Here is a 27,080-nt window from a genome sequence, read left to right as displayed (position 1 = left end):
GCGTGCAGACATACAAGGGCCCTATTCTTTCATTTTCATGCTAATATATTTGCAATGTTAACCTGTAGACCATAAATCCTGCCTATCTGGGCTGTCAGTAAGGTGCCAGCTCCAATAATTGTGCCCCATATCTAATCTGAAACTGTCTAGCACAGGGGTGTCAAACTCATTTTCACCAAGGGCCACATCAGCATTATGGTGGCCCTCAAAGGGCCGATTGTAACGTATCCTGCTGTGATTGCAGTCTGTTGTTTTTCTTGGAGGCTGAATTCTGCATTTATATTGTCCTACTTTACCACAAACACGGCCTCATAACACAAGACACGCACCGGTTTCTCTTCCTGAAGCACAAACTTGTTTTCACTTTCATAAAATTTCCTCCTGCTTAATTTTCTTACTTATCTTCTTGTACATTTTGGGATTATGTGTAAATATTTCTTAACATCATCTACTGGCGGGCTGTGTCACTCTGTAGGTCACAAAATCAGCATGCATTTTGAGAGATGCAGTTTATGTAGGATTTTACAGTTTATTTTAAGACAATTGTTTTGCCCTCGCTAATAGTTTATCCCCCTTTCTCAGCTAGACAGACAGACAGACAGACAGACAGACAGACAGACAGACAGACAGACAGACAGACAGACAGACAGACAGACAGACAGCTCCCTTCAGAATACAGTCGGTTTTATTTGCTTCCCGGCTGTTTGACACTGTGTGCACCAGAATAAGTAAAAATACAAACAATAAAAACAATAAAGAACTTAATACAGTACAAGCACACAGCTGTAGTCAAGTGTTACATCTGGTACAATATGAGATTTAACCAAACGTAAAATAGCGCTAACGAGTTAGCATTTTGTGTAAAGATACTAATTGCTATAGTAACGGTAACAATAGTATTTAATTACGGTAAATTTGTTACTAAAACGCTGTGCTATACTCACTAAACATTTACAAACAACTGAGAATATAAACGCCACTACTTACAGACGATGCTTTGGTATTATACTGCAAGATAATTATTTATATTTATTATTATTGTTTACATTACTACCCCGCGTTCTTTTGCCGTAAAAGTCACATGGCTTCTCAGCGAAGGTCAAAGTTAGTTGCCATGACTACGATGTCACGGTTGTCTCTTAAAGGCGCAGGACTCCCATTAAATTATAAGTGCGTCTCTGTAACGACTCGAACCATCACAACTATCGTACAGTCGTTTAAGCTCTCGCGGGCCACATCAAATGACGTGGCGGGCCGGATCTGGCCCGCGGGCCGTGAGTTTGACACCCCTGGTGTAGCACATGTCTATCCCAAAATAATATCTACTGTCTGTCTGTCTGTCTGTCTGTCTGTCTGTCTGTCTGTCTGTCTGTCTGTGTCTCTGTCTGTCTATCTATCTATATGTCTGTCTCTCTGTGTGTCTGTCTGTGTCTTTGTCTGTCTGTCTATCTATCTATATGTCTGTCTCTCTGTCTTTCTATCTATCTGTCTGTCTGTGTCTCTGTCTGTCTATCTATCTATATGTCTGTCTCTCTGTCTACCTATCTGTCTGTCTATCTGTCTGTCTGTCTGTCTGTGTCTGTCTGTCTATCTATCTATATATCTGTCTATCTATCTGTCTGTCTCTCTGTCTCTCTGTCTCTCTGTCTGTCTGTCTGTCTGTCTGTGTCTGTCTGTCTGTCTATCTATCTATATATCTGTCTATCTATCTGTCTCTGTCTTTCTGTCTGTCTCTATCTGTCTGTCTGTCTGTCTGTCTGTCTGTTGGTCGTTTGGTCTGTCTATCTATATGTTCTTTGATGGGTTGGAAACTGGACTACTATGATACTTATTGTTGCAGTGTTGTTAGGGAAGACTTCAGCTGCTCAACAGTCCGTTGTTGCCGTTGTCTAAATCGCTTCATGATGCGCCATATATTTTCAATAAAAGATAGATCTGGACTGCAGACGGGCCAGTCAAGCACACACACCTTTATGTCTACAAAGCCACTCTGTTGTAACTTTTGCAGAATGAGGCCTGGCATTAAATTGCTGAAGTAACAATAAACTTCCCAACAAAAGACGTCACCTTGATGGCAGACATGTCTTTATATACGCCTTTGCGTCAGTGGTACCTTCACATATGCAAGTCGGGCGGCACGGTGGCTAAGTGGATATCACTGTCGCCTCACAGCAAGAATGTCCTGGGTTCGATCCCCAGGTGGGGCGGTCCGGGTCCTTTCTGTGTGGAGTTTGCATGTTCTCCCCATGTCTGCGTGGGTTTACTCCCGGTACTCCGGTTTCCCCCCACAGTCCAGAGAAATGCATGTGAGGTAAATTGGAGATACTAAATTATCCATGACTGTGTTCGATCTAACCTTGTGAACTGATGAATCTTGTGTAATGAGTAACCACCGTTCCTGTCATGACAAACATATGCAAGTCACCTATGCTGTGGACACTAATGCATTAGTTTTTTCCCTAAATTAAGCTAAATGGGGGCACATCTGACAACAGCACACTGTCTTTCGGGCTATTTGAGATTAGCTTGGGTCAAAGAACTAGTTGGCTTTTATGCATAGAATTAATTATGACTTTCTCTTTCAGGTTTCAGGTTGCATTGCACTTTTTTTGCCTGTTATAGTGGTATGAAGGTTTCTCATACAATGCCTGAAAGCTTGAATCTTCCGAACAGTGAGATTAAAATTTTTTTTTTACAATGTTATTATTTTTAAGACAATTGTCTGTTGTATGTTGGAAAACTCACTAGTCTAATTATTTAATGATTTGGCTCTTAAACTATTTAAAACAAACTGGTCCTTGAAAAAATGAAATGAAAAAATAACCAAAACAATGGAAAAAAACTAAACAAACTCTAAAACTGTTCATTTAAATAGGTTCATGTTGTGAACAGCATATTAAACATGAGTATGTGCAAGTGCTCTCTGTCCTCTGTGAACGATTCAGTGTCTGACTCCTCTGAGGCTCTGATCTCGCCGTTTGGGGTTCAGATTAAATGTCAGCACTGCTCCCAGATTTTGTTGACTCACCGACCTTGACTTGCTGAAATGTCACTCTGTCTACCTCACTTTGACACAGGATTCAGGGAAACGAACAGTATTTACACATGAAGGCAGCCACAAAGCTGGGTGTTGAAATGAATTACTGTGGATTAGTCTGCATTTGCATTCTATTGCCCGTCGGTCGTATAAGTATTTTATTAATACAGTGTCATGTTCATTCAAAACCTCCAGTTATTACAAACATTAATGTTACATATTATATCATGTATATGTGTTTTGCAACGTGAGCATTTGCCATATGGAAGGTATGCAATATGTAAACTGTTCACACAGTATGTTCATGAAACAAAGAGGGAGGAGGCATGGTGGCTCGGTGGGTAGCACTGTCGCCTCATGTACATTACATTCTCATCCCTTAGCAGACGCTTGTATCTAAGGCGACTTACAGAACTGTGTCAGTATATTGTCTAAGCAATTGCTGGTTAAGTTCCGTGCTCACTGGCCCAACAGTGGCAACCTGGCAGTTGTGGGGCTTGAACCAGCGACCTTTCCATCACTAGTCCAGTACCTTAACCACTAGGCTACAACTACCAGACTGTCACAGATTCCCAGGTGGAGCGACCGGGTCCTTTCTGTGTAAGTTTGCATGTTCTCCCCGCGTCTGCGTGGGTTTCCTCCAGGCGCTCCCTGATCCGGGTGATGCTGTACTGAATGAATAGCTTCCCATTTTTATCCACATTATGCAGCCCTTACATCCTATATAGCAAGCTACATGAAGAGTGGCAGTATGAGTACAGGTCACAGAGTGCTCTGTGTATTCTCATTGTGTAATGCTATTGATGTCTTGGTGCGATTTAAGATCTTCAGGGACCGTGAATGCTATGATGGACTGTAGGTTCTATAACTCAGATATTGAAGTCAGTAGTAGTTTTCTCTCCTGTCTGCTGCACACCTGCTCTGTCCTGCTAAATTGCTTTTAAATTACATTTGTAGGATTCTTCCCCTCTCCACCAGTGAGGCCGAAAAAGGAATATCCATTTGGAATATCCACTTACAGCCGGTCTGGAGCTGTGGTGCTTTGCTACGGAGGAGTACAATGTGCTCTTTGCTTTACTTTTGCCCTTTTACTCCCCCGTTCTCTAAAAAACAGCTGCAAATTCTGCAGTGCTGTCTACTATTCATTGTGGTTTAAGACCTCTGTACTTTCATCTTGTCTAGAGACCAATTTGTCTCTGTCTTGTCATGGACTAGACCATATTTTTTAATAATACTGTAGATTTAAATAAATGTTCATTTTTAATATTTGTGTTTTATGAAAATAATTGAAATGAGGTTGGTCCTTGTGCAGTCTACTTGGTGCAAAGAACTGCATCTACAGTACGCATTGGTGAACATAAAAAGATAATCCAGGCTAACCAAGAACAAGTGTGTTGGTCTCTTGCAGGAACACACTCACTGCAACTGTTTAGAATAGAATAGAACAGAATGCCTTTATTTGTCATATATACATATACAGGTGTACAGTACAATTACATTATTTTTTTGCATATCCCAGAGCGCAGGGTCAGCCATTGTACAGCTCCCTTGGAGGGAGGTCAAGGGCCCAAGAGTGGCTGAATGACAGAGCTGGTATTTAAACTCTCAACCTTTCGGTTGATAGCCCAGAGCTCTACCCACTAGGCTACCACTGTCCACTGTTTACAACTGCTTATGCCTTTATTAGTGTTAAGCTGAATTTAAGAGGTCATCTTTACTATTCGTCTCAAGTATTTTAGTTTTTTGTCTTGCTATATTCGCCTTTTTTAGTGTTACGCGTTAATAGTTATGTCAGCTTTTTTATTTAGCAACATTTTAATATGATATTGCCAGCACACATTGTGATGAAGTAAGCTACCCTTACCCATCACCAAAAAGATTAATGTATGTATATATCTTAAATGTATTAACTGTTTTATCTGTGGTTAACAAAAAGTCTAACTAAAGACCAATACTGGGTTTTACTCACCTTGGCTGGTCCATCCTCTGGGAAGGAGAGGGGGAGAAAAGATCTGTTAAAACAAAGAAAGTGTACACTATAAATAATGTGAATGATTAGATTTATTGAATGTGCCATGGCCACGAGTGTGTATAAGTAGACTGTATATTGCTTCTATTACCCATTGGAAGTAGTGAAGTGTGTGTATATTCAGTGCTCTAGACTTACCTGTAATAATATCGGTTCAGCTAGGGGGAGGAGTTACTGATATATAAGCAGAATGCAGGTAAAGATGGGGCAGTCTGTGACGAGAGAGAGAGGGAATGAGGCAGCCTTTATGACTCTGCAGTGGTTGTGTATAGGTTGTCAGAAGTGATCGTTACTTGTTTGTATATTTATCCGTTTTGTCCGTGTGCGTGCGTGTATTTATGTAAATAGCGGGTATATTGGTGTATAAATAAAGAAAGCGGGAAAAACAAGAACATCTGTGTCCTCACTGTCCATTTCAGTCCCTCAGACCGGTCGCCCGACACTACCCACGGGGTTCGCCCCGTCACACACATGGATTGTTTAATATTAAAAGTAGTTTAATGATCTTAAAAACATAGGTGTGACAAATATGTAAAAATAAAAGAAATTGGAAAGGGGGCAAATACTTTTTCCACAGCTTTGCAAAATCATTGAAAATCTGAGCACTCAAATAAAAAGTTCTATGCTAAAATGATAAAGCCTGAGAGGCAATAGCGATACATGTTGGCAAGTCTAGTGTGGCGCCTTTTGTTGAACTGCAGCTCCAGACATCAGGTGGTCAGTTTTAGCGGTAGATCCCGAGGCCTCTTGTGTCACAGCTGGGCTTTTCCAGAATTGCTTACACGTGTGTGTGTGTGTGTGTGTGTTTGTGTGTGTGTTTGTAAGATGGCATTTAGATGACAGAGGGTGTCGTGATGGATGATGGCTCTTCCCACCTAATATAAAAAACAAACAGCAGCTGTGTGACCTAAAGGACAGTTACAGGGGCATTCGGCTTCTTTCCAAGAGCACTGCTTCTGAACCAGTGAGCTTTAATAAACAAGCTATAACATATACTGTACAGAATTTAACAATCAGTACAAAATGGGTAGAGTTGTGGTCTATCAGTTGGAAGGTTGTGGGTTGGAATCCCGGCTCTGCAATGCAGCCAGTGTTGGGAGCTTGAGCAAGGCCCTTACCCTTCTGGTCTTTAGTGGCGCCATACAATGGCTGACCCTGCACTTTGACCCCAGCTTCCAAAGAAGCTCCAAAATACAAATAAGAATGTCATTGTGCTGTACATGTGTATATGTATATATGACAAATAAAGGCGTTCCATCTAGCCTAGATTATGTAGAATATGATACACAAATCTAGTCCTAGTCTTAACTGATCTGTGTTGGGTGGCACGGTGGCTCGGTGGGTAGCACTGTCACCTCACAGCAAGAAGGTCCTGGGTTCGATTTCCAGGTGGAGCGGTCTGGGTCCTTTCTGTGTGGAGTTTGCATGTTCTCCCTGTGTCTGCGTCTCCCACAGTCCAAAGACGTGCAAGTGAGGTGAACTGGAGATCCAAAATTGTCCATGACTGTTTGACATAAAACTTGAAATTATGAATCTTGTGTAACCTGTAATTACCTGTCCTGTCATGAATGTAACCAAAGTGTGACGGTAAAATTCTAATAAAATAAAATAATTATTCAAACGATCCAAGTGCAATAAGTCTTCCTGTATTCTAATGCTTAGAATCTGCCGTCCCTACAATGTTCCTCCTGTATATCAACTTCCACTGACTCAGCCTCAGTAAAACTGTCACTACCATGGCTTTTTATTAAATGGATCGGTTTTATGTCCCTTTTCCAAATTACGGCAGCAGACAGACCCTGCCGTTCTTTTGTTCCTGCTGTCTCCATCACTGTACGTGTGGTACCCGCGAATGTCAATGACTTCCCTCGCTGACATTTACACCCCGGCACATGAATGGAATGTGAACTGGCAGCATCTCCGCACACACATGAACCGTTAAAGCTCTGTCTGTGTGCCATGGTAACCGAATCCATTTTGCACCTCGTGTGGGGATGCGGCAGCTCAGAGAATAGACTGGTGGGATGCCCTGCCCTTCCATCTCTCCTTTCTGCCCGTCTCCTTTCACAGAGCGATTCGCTTCTCTTTTCTGCTCCACGTACGCCGCGGAGTACAAAAGGAGGTGAGGAGAATTGGTAAACAGGGGAGGGGAATTGTGTTTCTCTGTCCTGGTTTTGCTTTGGGATTTGGGATTGCACAGTGTTGTTTGTGCTGTGCTCGGAGGAACTGCAAGTTTCAGCAAAGCAATCGCTCATGCCCTTGTGTGTCTTTTCAAGGTCGTTTGTGCTTTATGGTTAAACCTTAGGTGGCATCCTGATTATTATCTTAAGGGGGAACTGAACACTGTGCAGCACACTGATAAGGTTCGGCGTCCTGCTAAGGAGAAAAAATCAATAGAGAAATGTAAAATGAGGACAATCTGGCCCATAAATACAATCATTCAAGTCACAGTTATGCTATTTGCGCGAGCAGCTCAACTATAATTGCTATAAAAGTCCACAGAGTCTGTGCCACACCATTAAAGGCCACCTGTACTCCCATTATTTTTAGTGACCCCGACTTGCCGGCAGGAGCACAGACACTCATTAATGACAGTCTCTGTGAGAGATGAGCTTGGAAATGCTGTCTGTCCCTGTTGAAGGAGACATTAGCATAGCCTGACCTCTGCGAGGGCAGTTAGCTCTCCTGCCAGCCTGTATCTACACCCTAATCAGTTTTGTTTGAGATCAAAAAGCTTGGCTGCTCCTCTGTCGCTCGCCCTCTTCAAACGGATTAGCTGCTTTTGTGGCATCTTAAAGCCGACCGAAGGCTGCACGCGGTGTGGAATACAACGTGATGTACAGGAATGCCTCTCTGGGCTTCATGTTTATTTATCGCAGAGCTCCTAGAAGCAGAAACAGCTGCTTCCTTTTAGTGCTTCCAGTCAGCGGAGGAAACCTGAGGACATAATGGAGATCCGACGAGACGATTGCCTAATGTGTAAAGCTCTAGAACTGTCTGGCTGAAAAACACCGATCACACACAAGCCGGGCTTGGTTCATTCTGTTTATCAGACACTTAACCTTGGGAGAATTCTTGTGTATTCTCTCTAATTCATATCTTTCACATGCAGACAGTTGGGAAGATCAGATTCGATTATAGCAGCGGGATGAAAAAACTACTCCTTGTCCTTCGAGAGCTTAAGGGCTTTAATAGTTCAACTCATGTCACGCCATTCTGTCATTAAAATGATTTACCAGCCATGTTCAGCCACCAGGGACAAAAGTAATACTGTGTAGCATTGACTTGTTCAACACAGGCGAGAATTTCCGATTAATTTGCTCGAGTAATTCACAGATTTCCAGGGTGTCAACCGAATTCCGTATTCATGTCTTGTCCGAAGCTTCCAGAAATACAAGGCACGGAAATTCAATACACTCCTGCAGGGCTTTGATGTTTTTCTCCTTCTGCTCGTCTTACGAAGGACAGGACTATTCCCTTTGCTCTCCACACCTTCTCATCTTCTGTTCACCTTCAGTCTTTTCTGCTTGATTTCACTGAGATTGTTCTGACTGCTCTCAGACTGAAAGCAGGGCTCTGTGTGGAGCTTTGCGGGATGAATAGACACAGGCCTGTGTGTGTGGAGGCAGGATTAAAGTGCGGTGCTGCACTGAACATCAGAAGCAGCTGACATGGTGAATGGTGTGTCATCATGCTCAGTAGAAGCTGGGGGGATGAAGCCCTGAGGATAGGCTCTTTGTTTGGTGCACACTTTTGACCTTTAGAAGTAGAGGAAGAGCACTAGGGAGGAAATTCAGGTTAGCTGCACTCGTACTTTATATACCCGTGTTCCATTTGATACATTTTTTACACTTTTGAATCCGTGCTTGTTCTACTTCAACTTTGAGAATTCGATACAGTAGCTTTTAATGTTTGGTTAAATAGAGGATTTTGGTTTTTTTAAAATAAATTTATTTATGAAATACAATGAAGTTGATTTTATTATTCTAATTTTAATGATTAACATTTACATTTTACATTTCCAGCATTTAGCAGACACTTTTATCCAAAGCGACTTACATTACAGTTACAGTATACAGTCTGAGTAATTGAGGGTTAAGGACCTTGCTCAAGTGCCCAAAAGCAGCAACCTAGTAGTGGTGGGGCTTGAACCAGCAACCTTCTGATTACTAGTTCAGTAGCTTAACCACTAGGCTACAGCTTGCCCTAGCTTAAGGTTCAAGGGTGGCACCGTGGCTCGGTGGGTAGCACTGTCGCCTCACAGCAAGAAGGTCCCGGGTTTGATTCCCAGGTGGAGTGGTCTGGGTTCTTTCTGTGTGGAGTTTGCATGTTCTCCCTGTGTCTGCATGGGTTTCCTCCTACAGTCTGAAGACATGCAAGTAAGGTTAATTGTAGATACAAAATTGTCCATGACTGTTTGACATTAAAGCCTTGAAGTGATGAATCTTGTGTAACCAGTAACTATCTGTCCTGTCATGAATGTAACCAAAGTGTGTAAACATGACGTTAAAATCCTAATAAATAAATACATTTTTAAGGTTCACAAAAATGAACAAATCCCAGATTTTTTTTTTGCATTTGACTAAACGTCCCAGCGTTTTGTGTGCTGAGTAAGCTGGACTTGCAATAACTTGTTTTGCAAGGGCCTGTAAATTAGGGAGACAGGCGGTTTAGCATACAAATGAAGGGCTGTTCAAAAGAAGTTCCATGTCAAGGGTTGCTAAACCACCCTTAAAACCCTATTCACTGACACCAGCAGTTGTTATGGTATGATAGTAAGACTTAAATCTAATTTTGTGTGCGAAAATTTTTTCTAGGTCAGTTAAATCAGTCACCAAAAAGGGCCACTGGGTGGAGGACACAGAAAGCGCATGCCAAACTTTCCAGTAGTTGGTGGTTTTAAACCGAGGTTCACAGGTCCTAAACAGCTATTCTAATTCTGACCTGAATGTAGAAACTCTCAAAGCCTTGTAGTCCAATTTTGGGCCTAATTTTACACTCATGTCACTTTAATATAGTCACCTGTACATAAAATGTCAATCCAAAATATTTTATTTTGAGTGCACTGCCTTAAGTTGTGGAGAGTGTGGATGTATTGGTAAGTTTGAGATGCTCTGTGATGGACTGTTACCCTGTTCCATGCATTCTTGCCTGGTATGTCCTGTTTTTGGGATCCAGACCCACCAAAACCCTACTTAGACTGAAGCTTTTACTAAAGATGAATGAGTGACTAAATAAAAGAAGATACAAGTATATTTGTTTGATAATATAGTTAAATAACACTGTATGTGTACGCAGATACCGCTTGCTATAAGCTAAATGCGTGTTTTTTTTTTTCCTTTTAATCCAAGCATTGTCCAATTCTCCAGTTGTTACAACCTCTGCCACTTGCATCACCCCCACCCTGACCTGGAAGAGTCTCAGATTATCATGTGCCTCCTCCAACACAGATGGAGTTGACAGCTACTTCATTTCCACCTGATGGCACCTTAACTAGCTGGCAGAAGTCGCATTTGCGTCAGCAATAAAAAAACCCTGTTAACCTCCCTCTATCAGACACTGCCAATTGTTTCTGTTGGGTGCCCAGCCCGGTTGATAGCACAGTTAAGATTTGAACTCAAGAACCTGAGATCTCTAAACCCCTGTGCTACTAGAAATCCACCTAAGCTGAAAGCTGTCTTAGTATATTTAGTGTAGTGACCCTGCTGCACCAACTATATGTAATTACTCCATCACTTTTGCCCTATGAGTGACATATTTGGAAATCATTTCTAAATGTTGGCTTTTTCAGCATTTCCTGTGAGGCTGAATTAGCCATCTGCCTTGAAAGTGTCTTTGTATCGTTTTGAAACGGTTAGCAGGATGTCGATGAACGGAAAGGGTCTTGTGATTAATTGGCACAGTGAAAGACAACCATGGCAGTGTTATACAGTCAGAGTTCACAGTCATGTTTGATGAATTGGCAAACCTACACTATAAAAACAGTTTTCACTGAAGGCCTTTAGTCAGGACCTGTCAAACACTCTCACTATGGGCTCTGAACAGTGCACTGCCAAGCTGGAATCAATGCATAATGTAACTGTAATAGTAGCTGATTTGAGTTTTGCACCTTATACTGTACTGCAATGAGCTATTTAGCTAGATTTTGGAGGGTGCTTGCAGAAACCGGTTCCAGTTGCTGCACTGTTTAAGGGAGTAGAATGTACATTAGAATTTCTTACTTCTGCATAGCCATGTTGTCCTTCAGCTGACCTTATATATTCATTTGCAACTCCCCCACCATGAACAAGATCGGTGTAGACTTGGCAATCTGCATTTTTACTGCTTGAGTGCGTTTTAAGGTGCTGATGATTAGATAACTGGTAATGACTAATCACTGGTTCCTTTCCAGCCAAAGGTAATGAGAAGCTTCACTGGTCTTTGTAGATCTGAAAATCTATGTATTAGTAACCATGTAGCTTTTAGCCATTGTAATACAACCCGCTTTTCCTGAGAAAAGCTAGGACAATTTGTAAAATGCAGTAAAAACAAGAATCTGTGATCTTTTAATTTTCTTTAAACCTTTACTTACCTAACAAAAGTGCAAAGAAATGCCTTTTAATGTATTGGCTTACATTAAAGTAACTTCACTGTACTTGTAAACAACAACAAAAAAGTTGGGACCAAGGGAATGGGAGCAAAAGTATAGATAGTATAAGATCAAGGTGTACTGTTTTGAAACATTCTGTCTCGGGATTGGGTAAAAAAGGAGGATCCACCAAAAGCTCAGTATTTGCAGGCGTAGGTGAGTCAAGGTCAACCATTTTGAGCCAACTTTCATGAGAGAACTGTCAATAAGTTTAAGAAAAACATTTCTAATTTAGGTCTTGTACCATCTACCATATATAATATTGTGAAAATGTTAAGGGAATTCAGAGAAACCTTAGTCAGGGTAAGGCCAGAACTACTGTTAAATGTGTGTGACCTTCGAGCCCTGAGATTACATTCTAGGGGTCTGCATGGTACTTTGGAGCACTGTTGACACTTAACCCAGTCTGACATTGTATCAAAAAATGCAATCTGAACCTCTGTTACACAAAGAGAAGGCCAAACATTAATTTTATGCCAAAACACTCATCTCAGATGGACTGAAAGACAGTGGAAACAAACTGTGGCCTTTTATTTATTTTTTTTAAAAAGCAAATGTTCTCTGTGCCAGAGATGAAAATACCATCAGACTATGATCAGTGAAAGGTGCAAAAGAACAACATCTGTCATGATTTAGAGGTTCATCATTGCTCAGGGCATTGGTGACTTGCATAGGTGTGAAGGTATCATTAATGCAGAGTTGGGGTTTTAGAGACATTTGCTGCCATCAAGGCGATGACATTTCTAGGATGTCTGTGGTTATTTCAGCAAGATGATGACAGGCCTCATGTTGAACTTCATCAAGACCGTGGTCATTTCTTTGTACTTTTCTCAATTAAATAAAAGTTAAATAAAAATAAAAATAATTAAATCAATTATTCTTTTTTTATTGCATTTAACAAAATGCCCCAACCTTTTCAGAAACTGGGTTTGTATATCATGTTAAACATCAGGTACAGAACCTCTAGATGCAAAGTCTGGAGATGATCCATCTTTGTGCTAAGTGTCTCAGGATATTTCCAGAACCTGCATATGTTGCGTATGTTGCGCTCAGGCATGACTCAGCTTAATTGTTCTTCTTTCAGAGAAAACCCTGAAGAAATCTCCAGCGTTCCCACTGGAAGGGGTAAAGCAGAGAGCCCAGCTGGATTGTCTACTGAACTCGCCAGCAAGCAGCATAGCCAAGGAAGCCTAAAGGATGGACCAACGTCTCTGACCAATGGGTCTCCAGACAGCTTGAGCTCAGCTGTGCATCAGGCTAATGCAATGCTGCAGGATCTGAGCAGACTTAAAGATGAAATGAAAACCTTGATCCAGGTAAGTAGAAAGTACAAGCCTAGAGAAGTTGTGTTACCAAGAGATCTGTTATGATTGATAGGTTTGGATAGGATAGGAGATATAAATGATGTGTAACGTGTAGTATGTATCTCTACAACCTTACTCGGCAATAAAAGGTAATAGCGCAAGTCAACATTTTGGCATTTTTGAGATTCTTTTGAAATTGCTGTTAATAGAATCATATATTTTTTTTAATATTCTTTTAAACACTTTTTTATGGACTATGTTTAGACCACAGTGAGTGTGGTGTCAAGCTCCAGCCAATGATAGCGCATATACTGTATATTATATAGATATATACCTAGCATGTATATACACTGATCAGCCATAACAATAAAACCACCTCCATGTTTCTACACTCACTGTCCATTTTATCAGCTCCACTTACCATATAGAAGCACTTTTCAGTTCTACAATTACTGACTGTAGTCCATCTGTTTCTCTGCATGCTTTGTTAGCCTGCTTTTACTCTGTTCTTCAATGGTCAGAACTCTCCCAGGACCACCACAGAGTAGGTATTATTTAGATGGTGGATCATTCTCAGCACTGCAGTGACACTGACATGGTGGTGGTGTGTTAGTGTGTGTTGTGCTGGTATGAGTGGATCAGACACAGCAGCGCTGCTGGAGTTTTTAAATACCGTGTCCACTCTATTAGACACTCCTACCTAGTTGGTCCACCTTGTAGATGTAAAGTCAGAGACGATCGCTCATCTATTGCTGCTGTTTGAGTTGGTCATCTTTGAGACCACATCAGTGGTCACAGGACGCTGCCTACAGGGTGCTGTTGGCTGGATATATTTTTGGTTAGTGGACTATTCTCAGTCCAGCAGTGACAGTGAAGTGTTTAAAAACTCCAGCAGCGCTACTGTGTCTGATCCACTTATACCAGCACAACACACACTAACACACCACCACCATGTCAGTGTCACTGCAGTGCTGAGAATGATCCACCACCCAAATAATACCTGCTATGTGGTGGTCCTGGGCCATTAAAAAACAGCATGAAAAGGGGCTAACAAAGCATGCAGAGAAACAGATGGACTACAGTCAGTAATTGTAGAACTACAAAGTGCTCCTATATGGTAAGTGGAGCTGATAAAATGGACAGTGTGTGTAGGTATGTATGTATGTATGGATACAGGAATTATATAAAGTGGTTATTTGGTAGTATGTAAAATGCTTGCTCATTTTTAGGCTTTGAAATCATAAATCATACAAATGGAAAAAGTGACATGGTGAATTTGTACAGCACTAGAATCACACAGACACTTTGGGAATCGTTACATTCCCCAGGTTAGTTTTTACGTAAAACTAACGTGGTCATAATATCAGAATAAGGCTGGAATCTTTGTATGAATGTATTTTATTGCTTATGTTCTCGTGATAATGTGTTGTCCTTATTCTGAAGTCTTGAAAGACATTAGAAAGATCATTTTTATAGATCATTCATTGTTTGATTTGGCCAGGTCACTCAGCACAATCTATCCAAAGTCTGTCCTCTCATTAGCACGTTCAATGCTATGTTGATTCGTCTCCTCACATTGATCAGCAGGTTGCTTGTCTCCTAAAGCAGGCCAATGTCATTTGCAGCGCCGGGCATCAGGAAGTGCTAATCTAATTGGAGCAGAGCCCTGATGAAATCCAGCCGAGACTTCAACCCCGCATCTTGTGTCTCGATGACTGTGACTCGACAGCAATTTTCCAATCGTTTTTTTTTTCCTCTTCCACCCTTACTAATAAATTACAGCACTTCTTAGGTCTCCTGCCTGTTTCCATCTATTACAGTCTGACACCCCCCCACCCCTCCACCCCACCTCCTCACTGAAGCATTGGGTTTCGAGGCACGCCTCGGCTGCGGCTGAAAAATTCCATCAGCCAAGAATAATGTAACACAAGGCAAATGACACATTAGCATGTAATTGAGGATGCAAGATTCGAACGCCGCGATAGAAAGACCCAGGAGTGAGTGTGTATCTGTCTCTGCCGCTCGAGTGGAAAGAGCCTAGTCACTCCGAGCTGTCAGTGTGGCCTGTTTTTATGGAACGTCACTCGTATGTATGCGCTGCACAGATAACTGACATTTACTTTGTTTAATTCTCTTTGAAAACCAAATAGTATTTACAGTATAGATTAATTCTGACTTCCACCTGAGATTGGATCTAAATTTCTTTTTTTTTGGTTGTTCCTTATTATAGCAAGCCTAGGGCAGGAATGATTTATTGGATAATTGCGTCAAGCAAATAACAAGTGAATAAATAACGTAAATCTGGTCTAGCGCTGTTCTGACAGATCAAGTGGAAACTGGTTCCATTTATTGCTGATTGACTGCGCTATTTTATAAATCTGTGTAATTTTATTCATTTGATATGGTTAATTTAATAAAGAAGCTTTGAGCACATCAAATTTCTTGTTTGTGACAAGAAACCTGGATTATTCAGTAAACAACATTTTACATAAGAAAAATGTATTTATCATTTTAACATAAGTATTATTGAGGTACCTGAGTATGGGGGGGGGGGGGATTATTCAACACTACAAAATTCCTATAACACAAACAAATTCCACAGTAGTATTAAAAAATGTTCTCTGACATTCATGTTTTCATTCCCATTTTCTACCACCACTTATTTATTTGCTGGGTACGAGGCAGGGATACACTCCTAACAAGGTGTCCGGCGGTTGGTAGCATCTGCTGAGATTTTAACCCACATCTCAGCAGTGGTGGGCTGTTGTAATAGACCGCTGTGCCACACCAACACAGCAGCACTAGAAAAACTGGCATTGAAATTAGGGATGACAGATTTGAGCCCCGAGCATCTGTACAGTGCCGCTGTTAACAGACTTCATAATTAAAATGCTTTTATTTAAACAACAATGTAGGTGTTTAGTCTTTACAGTCAGTAATCATTACTGTTAATGTGAGCTGATGTGAAAACAGATTAAAGCAGCTCCAACATGTTTAACCCTGCTCTTCTAGACTAGATTCAAGAACGGGAAGGTTTTTGATGGTCCTTCGACCAGATGTTTATGTCTGAGTATTAGTTACAACCTATATTGATCCGACACAGTGTTGGGTTGGAAGTTACATTTTATGCCGTGACAAATTCTGTGTAAAATCTGTGACTGAATTATTTAAATTCTTACTTGCATTAAATATTGAACTGATATTGGTTCTGTGTTTTAATGAAATGATAATTCACCGATCAGCTCAACATTATTTCGGAAGTGAGCCTATTTAAATTACCATACAACTTTAACTAGGAAAAATAGTTGCAAATGGTAGTGACTCACAGTAGAGTCTAAAGGTCTAAAGGAGTTTAAAGGTAGTAACCCATAGTTTAAAGTTTGGTATTTTCTCCCTGTGCCTGTGTGGGTTTTCTCATCCTTCGAAAACAAGCCACTATTTGTAGATTCTTTGTGTAGATGAGTGAGTGAGTTTATGATGAATGTGTGTGTGTTATTTATTTATATGGATTTTAACGTCATGTTTTACACACTTTGGTTACATTCATGACAGAGCAGGTAGTTACTGGTTACACAAGATTCATTTGACGAGTTTGGCGCCACCTAGAGTTGCGTGCGGAGAGACACACCCTAAGAGCACTTCTTCCTCATCTCTGTGTAGGCGCCTCTAATCAGCCAGCAGAGGTCGTAACCACATCATTCTGACAAAGAGATACCGACTTCCGACCTTAGTCCCGCCCATCTGAACAACAGGCCAATCGTTGTCCATATAGCCGGTCGGTGAGGCAGAGCTGGATTCGATACGAGGTACTCGAGATCCAGCTCCGGTTGCAGCGTGTGTTTTTACCACTGCACCACCTAAGTGGCTAAGGTTTTTGTTTTTTTATGCATTTTCTCCCTTTTTTTCCTCTGATGTTTTAGCGCATCCAATTTTTTACTTAACTGCATTATGGCTCCTCTCTATTGGTGCTGACCCCCCGCCCCGATTGAGGAGAGTGAACTGACACACGCCCCCTCCGACACGTATGCGGTAGCTGACTGCATCTTTTCACCCTCATGAGGCAAGTTCATATGCGAATCAGCCTTGTGTACGGAGAGCCACACCCTGATCGCATTATTCCTCAACTCTTTGCAGACGCCATCAATCAGCCACCAGAGGTCGCAATTGCATCAGTTATGAGGTACCTATTCGGCTCTCTCCCTGTATGAACAACAGCCAAACGTTGTTTATATAGCCACCCAGCCCAGCCGGATGGCAGAGCTGAGATAATATGCATTCGAAATGTCAGCTCTGGTGTGCTAGCGTATTTTACCACTGTGCCACCTGAGCACCGTTCATCAGTTGATGTTTAATGTCAAACACAGTCACAGACAATTTTGTATCTCCAGTTTATCTCACTTGCATGTCTTTGAACTGTGGGAGGAAAGCCATGCAGACACGGGGAGAACATGCAAACTCCACACAGAAAGTACTCGGACCACTCAACCTGGGCATCGAACCCAGGACCTTCTTGCTGTGAGGTGACAGTGCTACCCACCGAGCCACCGTGGTGCCCATGTGTGTGTTTATTCATTACAGTGTGTGATTCCATGTGATGGACTGGCCCCTGTCCAGTGTGTATTTCTTGTATTGCTTTGCAGTGAGTGTTTTCGGGAATAGCTTCAGTTCCTCTATAAGCCTGATGAGAGTAACGTGGTTACTGAAGATAAATGAAGGGATGTATGATCACTGCACCCAGTGGATGGATGGATTAAATAATAACATTTAATGTGCTGTACTATAAAACTGTAATGCAATAAGAACTGCTCTGATATGCAGGCGCCTTTAATACATCGGCGCTATTGTTTCTGTGTTCTCAGTCGAACCCAGACGTTACGTTGCTCAGTAATGACTGTCGTTGGCTCTCTCCTAATCCGACCTCTCTGTGCTCTGTGGCAGACTGCTGATGCGTTTCCTGTAAGGCGTGCCGAGCCGAGCCACTTCACACCCCCCGAACCTGTCTCTGCTCCATCGCCACCCCCGGTCTCCATGGTAGGTTTCCATAGCAACTTCAGCCTCTGCAGTGCTCACATTACCAGCCGCTTTCTTTACGCTGGTCAGAACTTGCTTCAGACACAATGTACGCTGCAGTTTCAGCCGCACTGCTATTCACAGACTTTACTGATAAATCAGTGCTGTTATCTAGGTTTTACACCTGGACTGAGAGAATGAACAAACCCATGCTGTGTCACAGCACTCCGAACACAGTAGAAGCCATTTTGTCGACTGTGTACTGAGGTCTATAATTATCTTGCATTAATTGTACTAGACTTTTTATGAATGCAGATATAAAATGAGCAAATTCTAATACGACACTTATCAAAAACAGTGATGTACGTATAGAAGTAGCAGAACATTCACCGCTTCGAAATGTGACCGTGTAAATGACAGAATTCTCCATTCTGAGTGTGGAATTGCATCAGAAATTCAGAGATGACTATTTGCATGCTTAATTCTCGATCGGAAGGATTGAGGTTGGAGAGATTTGTGTCAAGGTGAGAAGGACGTGCCCGTCTCCTTAATGGATTTAGGAAAGTCAGATTTATATTCAGGAGAGAATGAGTAAGAGAGACAGCCAAGGTCCCGCAGCTCCACACACGTACTTACTGAAAAGGAACGTGACAGTTTTAATGGGGAGGGGGGACAAGCGTGGCACACGACTAACAGGGGACTTTTTTCAATGTAGTGCTACATTTACAATGTAGCTATTTGATTCTATACTTTTTTAATCTTGCTGCTCGCTGCTTGATTATATACTAAACCTAATCTCCATTTGCCTTATCTTGATTATTACCGTGACCAGTCATTTTCCCCATTTATCTGTATTGAGAGGAGAATTTCTGCAAGACTCAGCTATATTGAAAAATGGTATTTTAAGGGTTAGAACAGAAGCCCCTATGTCTACCTCTCATTTTGCATAACACATTACAAATGAATCAGCCTAAATTTTCTCCATTTCAGATTGCAGAGTTTGCATTATAATACCATCCATTTCTGTTTGCTTGCAAATAATAATTTAAAACAACATGAGAAGTGTGAGTAATTCAATACAGACATTCTTAGTAAGCATTACCCTGCATTCACACAATGTAACACAATGTCAAAAAGATTCCCAGATGTAGAAACCGTGTCCAACATCCAAAAAACTTCTGCTGGCGCCCAGGTAGCTTAGCGGGATATTCCACTAGCACACCAGCACCGAGTTTCTGAACTCCTCGGTTTGAAACTCTGTGTTGCCACCGGTTGGCTGAGTGCCATCTGGCGGGCATAATTGGCAGTGCCTGCAGCAGATACTAATTGGCCACCGTATCTGCAGGGTTGGGACCGGACTATGTGTGGGTGGGATCTTTATACGCTGTGTAGGGACCCTGATTTGCGAAAGAGACGCCTGTGCAAGAATGCAGGAGAGGAGAGGAGGGCTGTACACGTGTCGGAAGAGGCGTGTACAGCGACGTGCTCTTCTTGGATGCAATCTGGTATCTCTCAGCAGCAGAAGACAAAAATTGAGTGTGCTAAATTGGGAGGAAAATGGGAAGAAAATGCATAAAAAAAAGCCTTCTGCTAAGCTGGAGACATCTAGAGTGATGGTTTAAATCTATACCTGAATGCTCCCAGAATGAAACAGATGAAACCAAACTAGCGCTACGTCAATACATTCCAATGTTTTGTTTATAGACAACAAAATGAAGCCTATCAAATATAAGGCATCCTTCCTACAGTGAAACATGGTGGAGGATCCATGATGTTATAGTGCTGATAAAGAAATCAGAGCATTTTAGAATGGAATGTGCTCAAAAATGTAAGAATACTAGGTTTAAAGCCAGGTATTTGATGTGTTTTAACTTGTTAGGTTTATTGCGAACAGGTGAAATTTTGTATATATTGCTAATAAACCTAATTTGCAATGGCAGTTGAATGATTTTGATTATTAAATATAATGTGTACTATATATTAAAAAAGCAATTACGGCGTGTCTGAGGGGAAGTGTGACAACCACGGCCCTCCTCAAACGAGTGCGGGGGTGGTGGCATCGACGAGAGAGAGAATGAATTGTGTGAAAAAGAGAATAAATAAATAGAAGGTTTTACAAAAGACAATAGCAAGTGATTCTTTCTTCCTTAATAACACAAAATAATATCTCATTTATACTCCTGCTTTATGTTCATTGTTGCAGTGTTTTTATTTCTTATTCAGCTGTCGGTTTCCTGTCAGATTATAGCCGTCTCTGTGACAGATTCATTTGAATTTCTTGGATGGATTCATTTGAGTTCTATTGTTTATTTGTCAAATTCAAAATAAATAGTCTAGTCACAAAAACTGTCATCTTCCTTTTTTAAGCTACATATAAAATCTATTCTAAAATCATGGCAATAAAAAGCTTATTTTTTATTCCTAATTTTCTCTCCTAGCCATCAAAGCAGGGTGATGAGGCTGTTTCCAAGGCTATTCCTCAGTCCACACATAACACTCTTCAGAAGACACATCCACCTGCCTCCATGTTTGAGGATGCAGAGCACGTCCTGAGGCAGGTCCGACATAACCGGCAGGTTCTGGAGGAAAACCTGCAGACCATTTTGAGAGCCAAGGATGGAGAGGTGCTTCATATACAATTAGAAGCACTGGCTAACAACAGGTAAGCTGTCTGACTGGGCGTTAATATGTAATGAGAACGACATTCATCTGACTAAACACGCTTTTGGGAGTTTAGTTTAGGAACTAGTAACTATACTAAGAGAATGAGACACCAAACCAGCTTAAAATTTGCTGGATCCTGATAATAAAGTGTCCATGCATTTCAGTAGAACTCAGTGGGCAGTTTTGCTGAAATGGACATGCACTTCTAAAGCTCACCAATGCAAATCACTTGCTGAACCTTGGTGCTGAGTCCTGAATGTGATGGACTGCTTGCCTTAGCGCACACCCCAGGCTGGAAAGGCTCAAGCCAAACAAAACCATCAGTGTGATTGGGGGCTGTCACTGTAGTACCTTCCAGCTCAGGACAATCCTGAAGTGTTCCTCCAGAGACATAAACCTATACATGTAGGGCCCTGTCAGGGTCACCTGAGGTCAAGGACATTTTAACATAGCTCTACGTGTTCATCACAAAAGGCTGTTTTAATTATATATATTGTAAAGTGGTACCTTGAAACTCGATTGGTTCTGGGAGGGGCATTATGTCTTAAAGGCATTGAGGTATTTTTCCTGTAAGGATGTATGGGAAATTTGACTAAATTGCTGTTTGTGGTGATTACACACATACACCCTTTCCGGGGTGTGTCAGTGCATTGTGCCCAATCATTCTAGGGAAATCAGACCTGCCATGACCCTGACCAGGATGAAGCAGTGGTAAAACATGAAAATGAAATGAAATCAACAGGTAGTACAATTATTTCTGTGCATTTATTAGTTCATAATAACCATTAACTGATAAAGAATGCATTGCCTGTGTCAATGTCTCTTGTACAAGTCCAAGTCTTAAGTCAGCATTTATGTACATTTACACAAATTAACTTTCAATACTTAATAGCTGACTTGTGTTACTATAATGGGAAAAAAATGCACTTCTGTTTTTTAATGACCCTGAGGGTACAGAAACTCCTGTTCCTGTGCCACATGCACTATGTAATTATGTAATTTTATTATGTAAGGGAAAAAACTATTACTTGGAAAGACTGGAAACAGTACAATTATATAACACGGTTAAAATGCATCCCAGACCACCTCCTGAAATGGTTTGAGCAGGTTTAGATCTAGAGTGAAGTCAGAACATGTTTTCTGAGGGCCAGGGTATATGTATTACCTATGATCATTGTTTGTGAGTAGTTTAACATGTTCTTTACATTTTGCTTAGGTACTTAGGTGATTTGTTCTTGTCTGTTGAAACGTGGAGATGCACCTGCAGCAATTGGCGAGTGAATGAGTGTGTGAGTTATTAAAATGAATGAATAAATGATGAATACAATCATGGGAAATGTGCAAAAAACTGGTACCTTGCTTTCAAGCTGCTTGACTTGATTTTTTAAGGCTCTAACACTGGCCTTTGTGGACCACAATGTTTTGGCAGGGGGTTTGGGTGTCTTATACTTATTGGAGAAAAAAGTACACTTACATTCATTTATTCATTCTCACTTCAGTGTTTACTACAGTTTAGAAATAACCCTAGGTAGTGGACCAGGATGGTTGTGGGGTTGCTGGTTCTAGTGATACCTGGAGGGTGTGAGATTTAGTACATTTTATATATACATACCAATCACATTATTAGGTACACCTATCTGGCACATACATTGATTATAAAAGCTATACATAACCATACATTGTGGGTATGCAATTACGGACTGTAGGCAGTTGTAGCCTAGTGGTTAAGGTACTGGACTAGTAATTGAAAGGTTGCTGGTTCAAGCCCCACCACTGCCAGGTTGCCACCGTTGGGCCCTTAAGCAAGGCCCTTTAACCCTCAATTGCTTAGACAATATAATGTCAAAGCATCTGCTAAATGCCAAAAATGTAAATGTGATTGGCTGAAGCCATGCGATGGATTGGTACTTTGTCCAGGGTGTGTTCATGCCTTGAGAGAGAGACTGTACCATGTCTGTAGTATACTATGCAAAGGTAGATGATGAGAGAGTAGCTTTAGTAGCTCTCTTACAGCAGGAAGTCAGACACACTCTCAGCACTCTGCCCGCTCTCAATATGACATGCCCCCCTGAGCACGTAGCCTCCAACAGTTTGCAAAGCAGCGAGAGGTGGATGGAATGTGTGAACGGGATGAGTTGCTGATGAAGAGATGGGGCAGGTGGAGGAGTGCTAAAGCAGCAGTTTAAAAGTGCTCTGAAGAAGGCAGCCCCGGGACTGCTGTCTGCTCGAAGAGGAGGGGCAGCAGTAATAGCATCCACCGGCTTTCCTCCAGCTTACAGATTTATCAGTGTGTAGCTCGGGGAAGATCACAGCAAAGCAGGATTTTAATCTACTACAGTAAATCTTTACTTACTAGGTGCCAGCTCATCAAAGAGCATTTTCTATGCAAATGATGAAATATTTGATGCTGAGCTATAAGATTTATAGACTGTTAATATTTTAGTCGGTTGGTGTGCTCAGAGCAGAAACCAGAGCGTTTCAGCATGACTGATCATTTGCAGGGTCTCATTTTGGCTCAGTGACACCTCTCTGACACTTCTCAAGCCAATCCCGGTATCTGAACCCTCAGTTAAAAATGTCAGCCCCTCTGGTAATTGTCTTCCAAATGGCATCTGCAATCAGCTCCGCTTCTATTGTGTAGGAAGGAAAACACAAACACGTCAGTTGATGCGGCTGCTTCTCCCTGCTGTAATGGCTTTGATCTTTTTCTCCACCGAAAGGTCGAAAGGATGGAAGTGCCAGCTGCTGCCCCTTTGTCCCCGCTCCTCTCCTCATGACTTCCACCTGCCGTCATCCTCGCTGTAGGGAAGGTGCCGCTCGACAAGCCATCCTTGATGGATTCGCTCGTTCGAGTTTCTGACATTGCAAAACGAGGCTGAAGTAGGATTTTATCCTCGCCATCCATTCCTCTGAATTATTAATGAAGCCATTTGCGAATGCGAAACTCGCTCTTCATTAATGCACCCTTCCTAAAAAGTTCTTGCCTGCCATCCTCCGAGGTAGAAATGAACCCTGTCCAAGTTTGAATTACTTTGCAATAATTGTCGTCGCCTGCGCTGAAAATCGCACGAAGCATTCTGCATAATTCAGCAGATGGTTGAGACCACCTTTCACCTACGTTACTATGTTTTAAACCATCGTCTCTGAGACTCTCGGTTCTCGGCATTATTTAGTTTTACGCTGAATGACATCTAATGATATTTAATTTGTATTTAACCTGGTTCTTTTTGAAGATAAAAGAAGCCTTTGATTATTCTGCTATGAGTCAACTCTTCTCTTTAGTTCTTTGTTGTCCAGGCCAGACCTGCTGTTGACTTCACAGCTTATGTACTAATGCTAAATACTTAACTGCTTTATAAAACACTGACTCTATAGTAAATACACACAATGATGCTGCAAACACATGTGGGACCAGATTCACATCCATATATTCATCATGTACTTGAAAGTTTGTGAACCCTTTGGAATTTTCTCTAGTTCTGCATAAATATGAGCTTAAATATCATCAGATATCATCACACAAGGGCTAAAAGTAGACAAAGGAAAGCCAATTAAACACAAAACAAAAAATTGTTTTTATTGATCATTTCTTTGAGGAAATCAATCCAGTATTACATAATCTGTAAATGGAAAAAGTATTCAACCCTCTTGAAGTTAAAAGTTCAGTGTTGTCAATCAGTGGGATAGCATCAGTTGTGAGTGGATGATGTATTAAAAAAACTAAAGATAAATAAGTCTGATTTTACAACATGTTTGCAGAATTTTTACATGACACGAACAAAGAATATTTTACAGGGTCTCAATATTTTATAAGAGTTGCCGACTGATAGATTATCAGTCTAGAAGGGCTTACAGAACCAGCTCTAAGCATCTCTGAACTTCACCAACGAACATTCAGACTAACTGTGTACAAATAGAGGAAATTCAAAACCATTGTTACCCTTCTCAGGAGTGTTCAACCACCCAAGATCCCTCCCAGAGCAAAGTGTATCATAGTCTGCGAGGTCACAGTGAAACATCTGAAGTAACTAAAGGCCCCGCTCGCATTGGCTAATGTTAGTGTTCAGGAGTCCATTATGGAGAACACTGAACCACAGTGGTGTGTGTGGAAGGGGTTGCAAGGGGACAACTACTTTTCTCCCAAAAGAACATTGCTGCCTGTCCACAGTTTTAGAAACGGTTGCTTTGACAAGCCATAGCTTTTTGATTTAGTTTTTTGGTTTAAATGAGAAGCATTAAGTCTGGAGAAATTAAAACACTGTGTTCCAGCATAAGTATCCTTATGCTGTCTGTAATATATGGTGGTGGTAGTATCATGGTTTGGGCTTGTTTTGCTGCATCTGGACCAAAACGACCTACCATCATTAATGGAGAAATGAACTGCACTTTCCTGCAATTGACTATACATTACATACTACACACATATGTGCATTTATAGTACAAACAGTGTTTTCCTGTATAGTTGTAATTTGTCATACTGCTGTATAATAATAATTTGCATTACATAGTCAATATTTATTTTATTCTATTGACTCCAACTGTATTTACTCTGTGCTGGAGCTGCTGTCATACTCGAATTTTCCCCATGGGGATCAAGAAAGGAATCTTGTCTTATGTCCAGCAAAGCATTGTCCATAGACTTCATCTGTGCACAAGGTTATACTGAAGGAAAGGAGAGAAAATGATCTACCCCATACTGTTGTCAAAAACATTGAACGTTCACAATGCTTAAAACTGTCATTGTTCCTCCTCCACCATACTTTACAGTTGGCAGTATGCATATAGCCATGGTGCTCTGTGAATAATCACTCCAAAATACATTTAATTGCTCTCAAGCCCAATTGTGATTTGCTTTATACCATTCCAGAGGACACTTGACACTGCATATCAGTGGACGAACAGTACACTTGAACCTGACAAACAGTACTTGTGCTAATAATGCATGCAGGTAGTAGCGAGTATTGCAGCCAGAGGCAGATTTAGTTTTTTGTATAATTTCTTTCTGCTTCAATCCTTAGCCTAGCCATTCTGTGAGCCAATTACTTTATGGCAGTGGTGTTGTTGCCTCAGTCCACTTAGTAGCAACACTTAAAGCTGACCAGTGCAGAGAATTGATGAGCTGACTGATTCTGTTCTACTGCCAGTACTTTTCATTTAAATTGTATGCATATTTTGATTTTAGCAGAGGGCGGCACAGTGGCTCAGTGGGTAGCACTGTCACCTCACAGCAAGAAGGTCCTGGGTTCGATCCCCAGGTGGGGCGGTCAGGGTCCTTTCTGTGTGATGTTTGCATGTTCTCATCGTGTCTGCATGGGTTTCCTCCGGGAGCCCCGGTTTCCTCCCACAGTCCAAAGACGTTCAAGTGAGGGGAATTGGAGATACTAAATTGTCCATGACTGTGTTTGACATTTAACTTGTGATCTGATGAATCTTGTGTAATGAGTAACTACCGTTCCTGTCATGAATGTAGCCAAAGTGTAAAACATGACGTTAAAGTAGGTAAGAGCTGCTGCAACAGGCTGCCAAGGTGTGAATTCCTAATAAATAAATTAATTTATAATTATTTTAGCAGTTGCTAGTCTGAAATAGCCAAACCCTTGAATTAGCATCTTGTTTATTAAAACAGACTACTTCTGTTTTTAAATGAAACTTACTAAAGAGCAGAGAGCAAACCAATACGGAGTTCTACTATTAATAATTTATTGCAATTCATAATAGATTGACGCATTCTAACAAATCTTGATGTCTCCTTTATTTCCTCTAACTTTGGACATATTTGGTCAATAATTCTAAAACGTCTGTCTTTTCTGGAAAATGCTTCTCTGTTGGATCACATTGTTTTTCCTTATTTGTGCAGTTATTTTGCATTTCATCGTTGTGAATAAAAAGTGAAGATGGTGTTGTGCTGAATACACTTGATAGCTCATTTTTCTTCTCTTATTTCTCCCATCTCGGTCTAAGTAGCTCAAACGTTCAGCATAATAAAAACTTTAAAAGGCCTCAGGTGGAAAGCGCTGGTGTAAATGTCGAGCAGCCTGTGGGAGGTTAATTGAAGGTCATTCCGAGCGCTTGGATCAATTGTGCTCCATTTGAAATCACGAGTGTCTCCAAGCATCATCTGATTAGGCAAATCCATCACGCTGCAGACGCTTGACAAGAACAGAAGAAGCATGCAATAAATAAAAAAAAAGACATGCCGTTAACGGGGAGTCGGGATTGTTTCAGGAATATGTATGCATATGTTTATAGGTGTGGAGGGCTTAACCTTGCATTGAGGAGCAAACGTATTCATAGAATGGAAAATGTAAAACGCTCAGCAGGCAGTGTGTGTTTCACACTGCAGGAGGATCCTGAAGAACAGGTTTCAATCACTGTCTTTGAGGAGTTGCACATGTTCACCCTATGTCC

General features: G+C 41.2%; 1 protein-coding gene across 1 annotated transcript in view; it reads left to right on the top strand.

Annotated features, from left to right (window-relative positions):
* The window catches only part of kiaa0586 (KIAA0586 ortholog), a 169,165-nt gene that overhangs the window by 52,139 nt on the left and 89,946 nt on the right, over positions 1–27,080 (top strand). Inside the window, exons 11-13 of the mRNA XM_063007183.1 lie at positions 12,779–13,010; positions 17,937–18,029; positions 20,447–20,670. Coding sequence (XP_062863253.1) covers positions 12,779–13,010; positions 17,937–18,029; positions 20,447–20,670 — 549 coding nt within the window. The remainder of the gene's footprint in view (positions 1–12,778; positions 13,011–17,936; positions 18,030–20,446; positions 20,671–27,080) is intronic.

This window comes from Trichomycterus rosablanca, chromosome 13 (assembly GCF_030014385.1).
Source record: "Trichomycterus rosablanca isolate fTriRos1 chromosome 13, fTriRos1.hap1, whole genome shotgun sequence".
In the NCBI taxonomy this organism is placed as follows: domain Eukaryota; kingdom Metazoa; phylum Chordata; class Actinopteri; order Siluriformes; family Trichomycteridae; genus Trichomycterus; species Trichomycterus rosablanca.
This window is presented reverse-complemented; position numbering and strand designations above follow the sequence as displayed.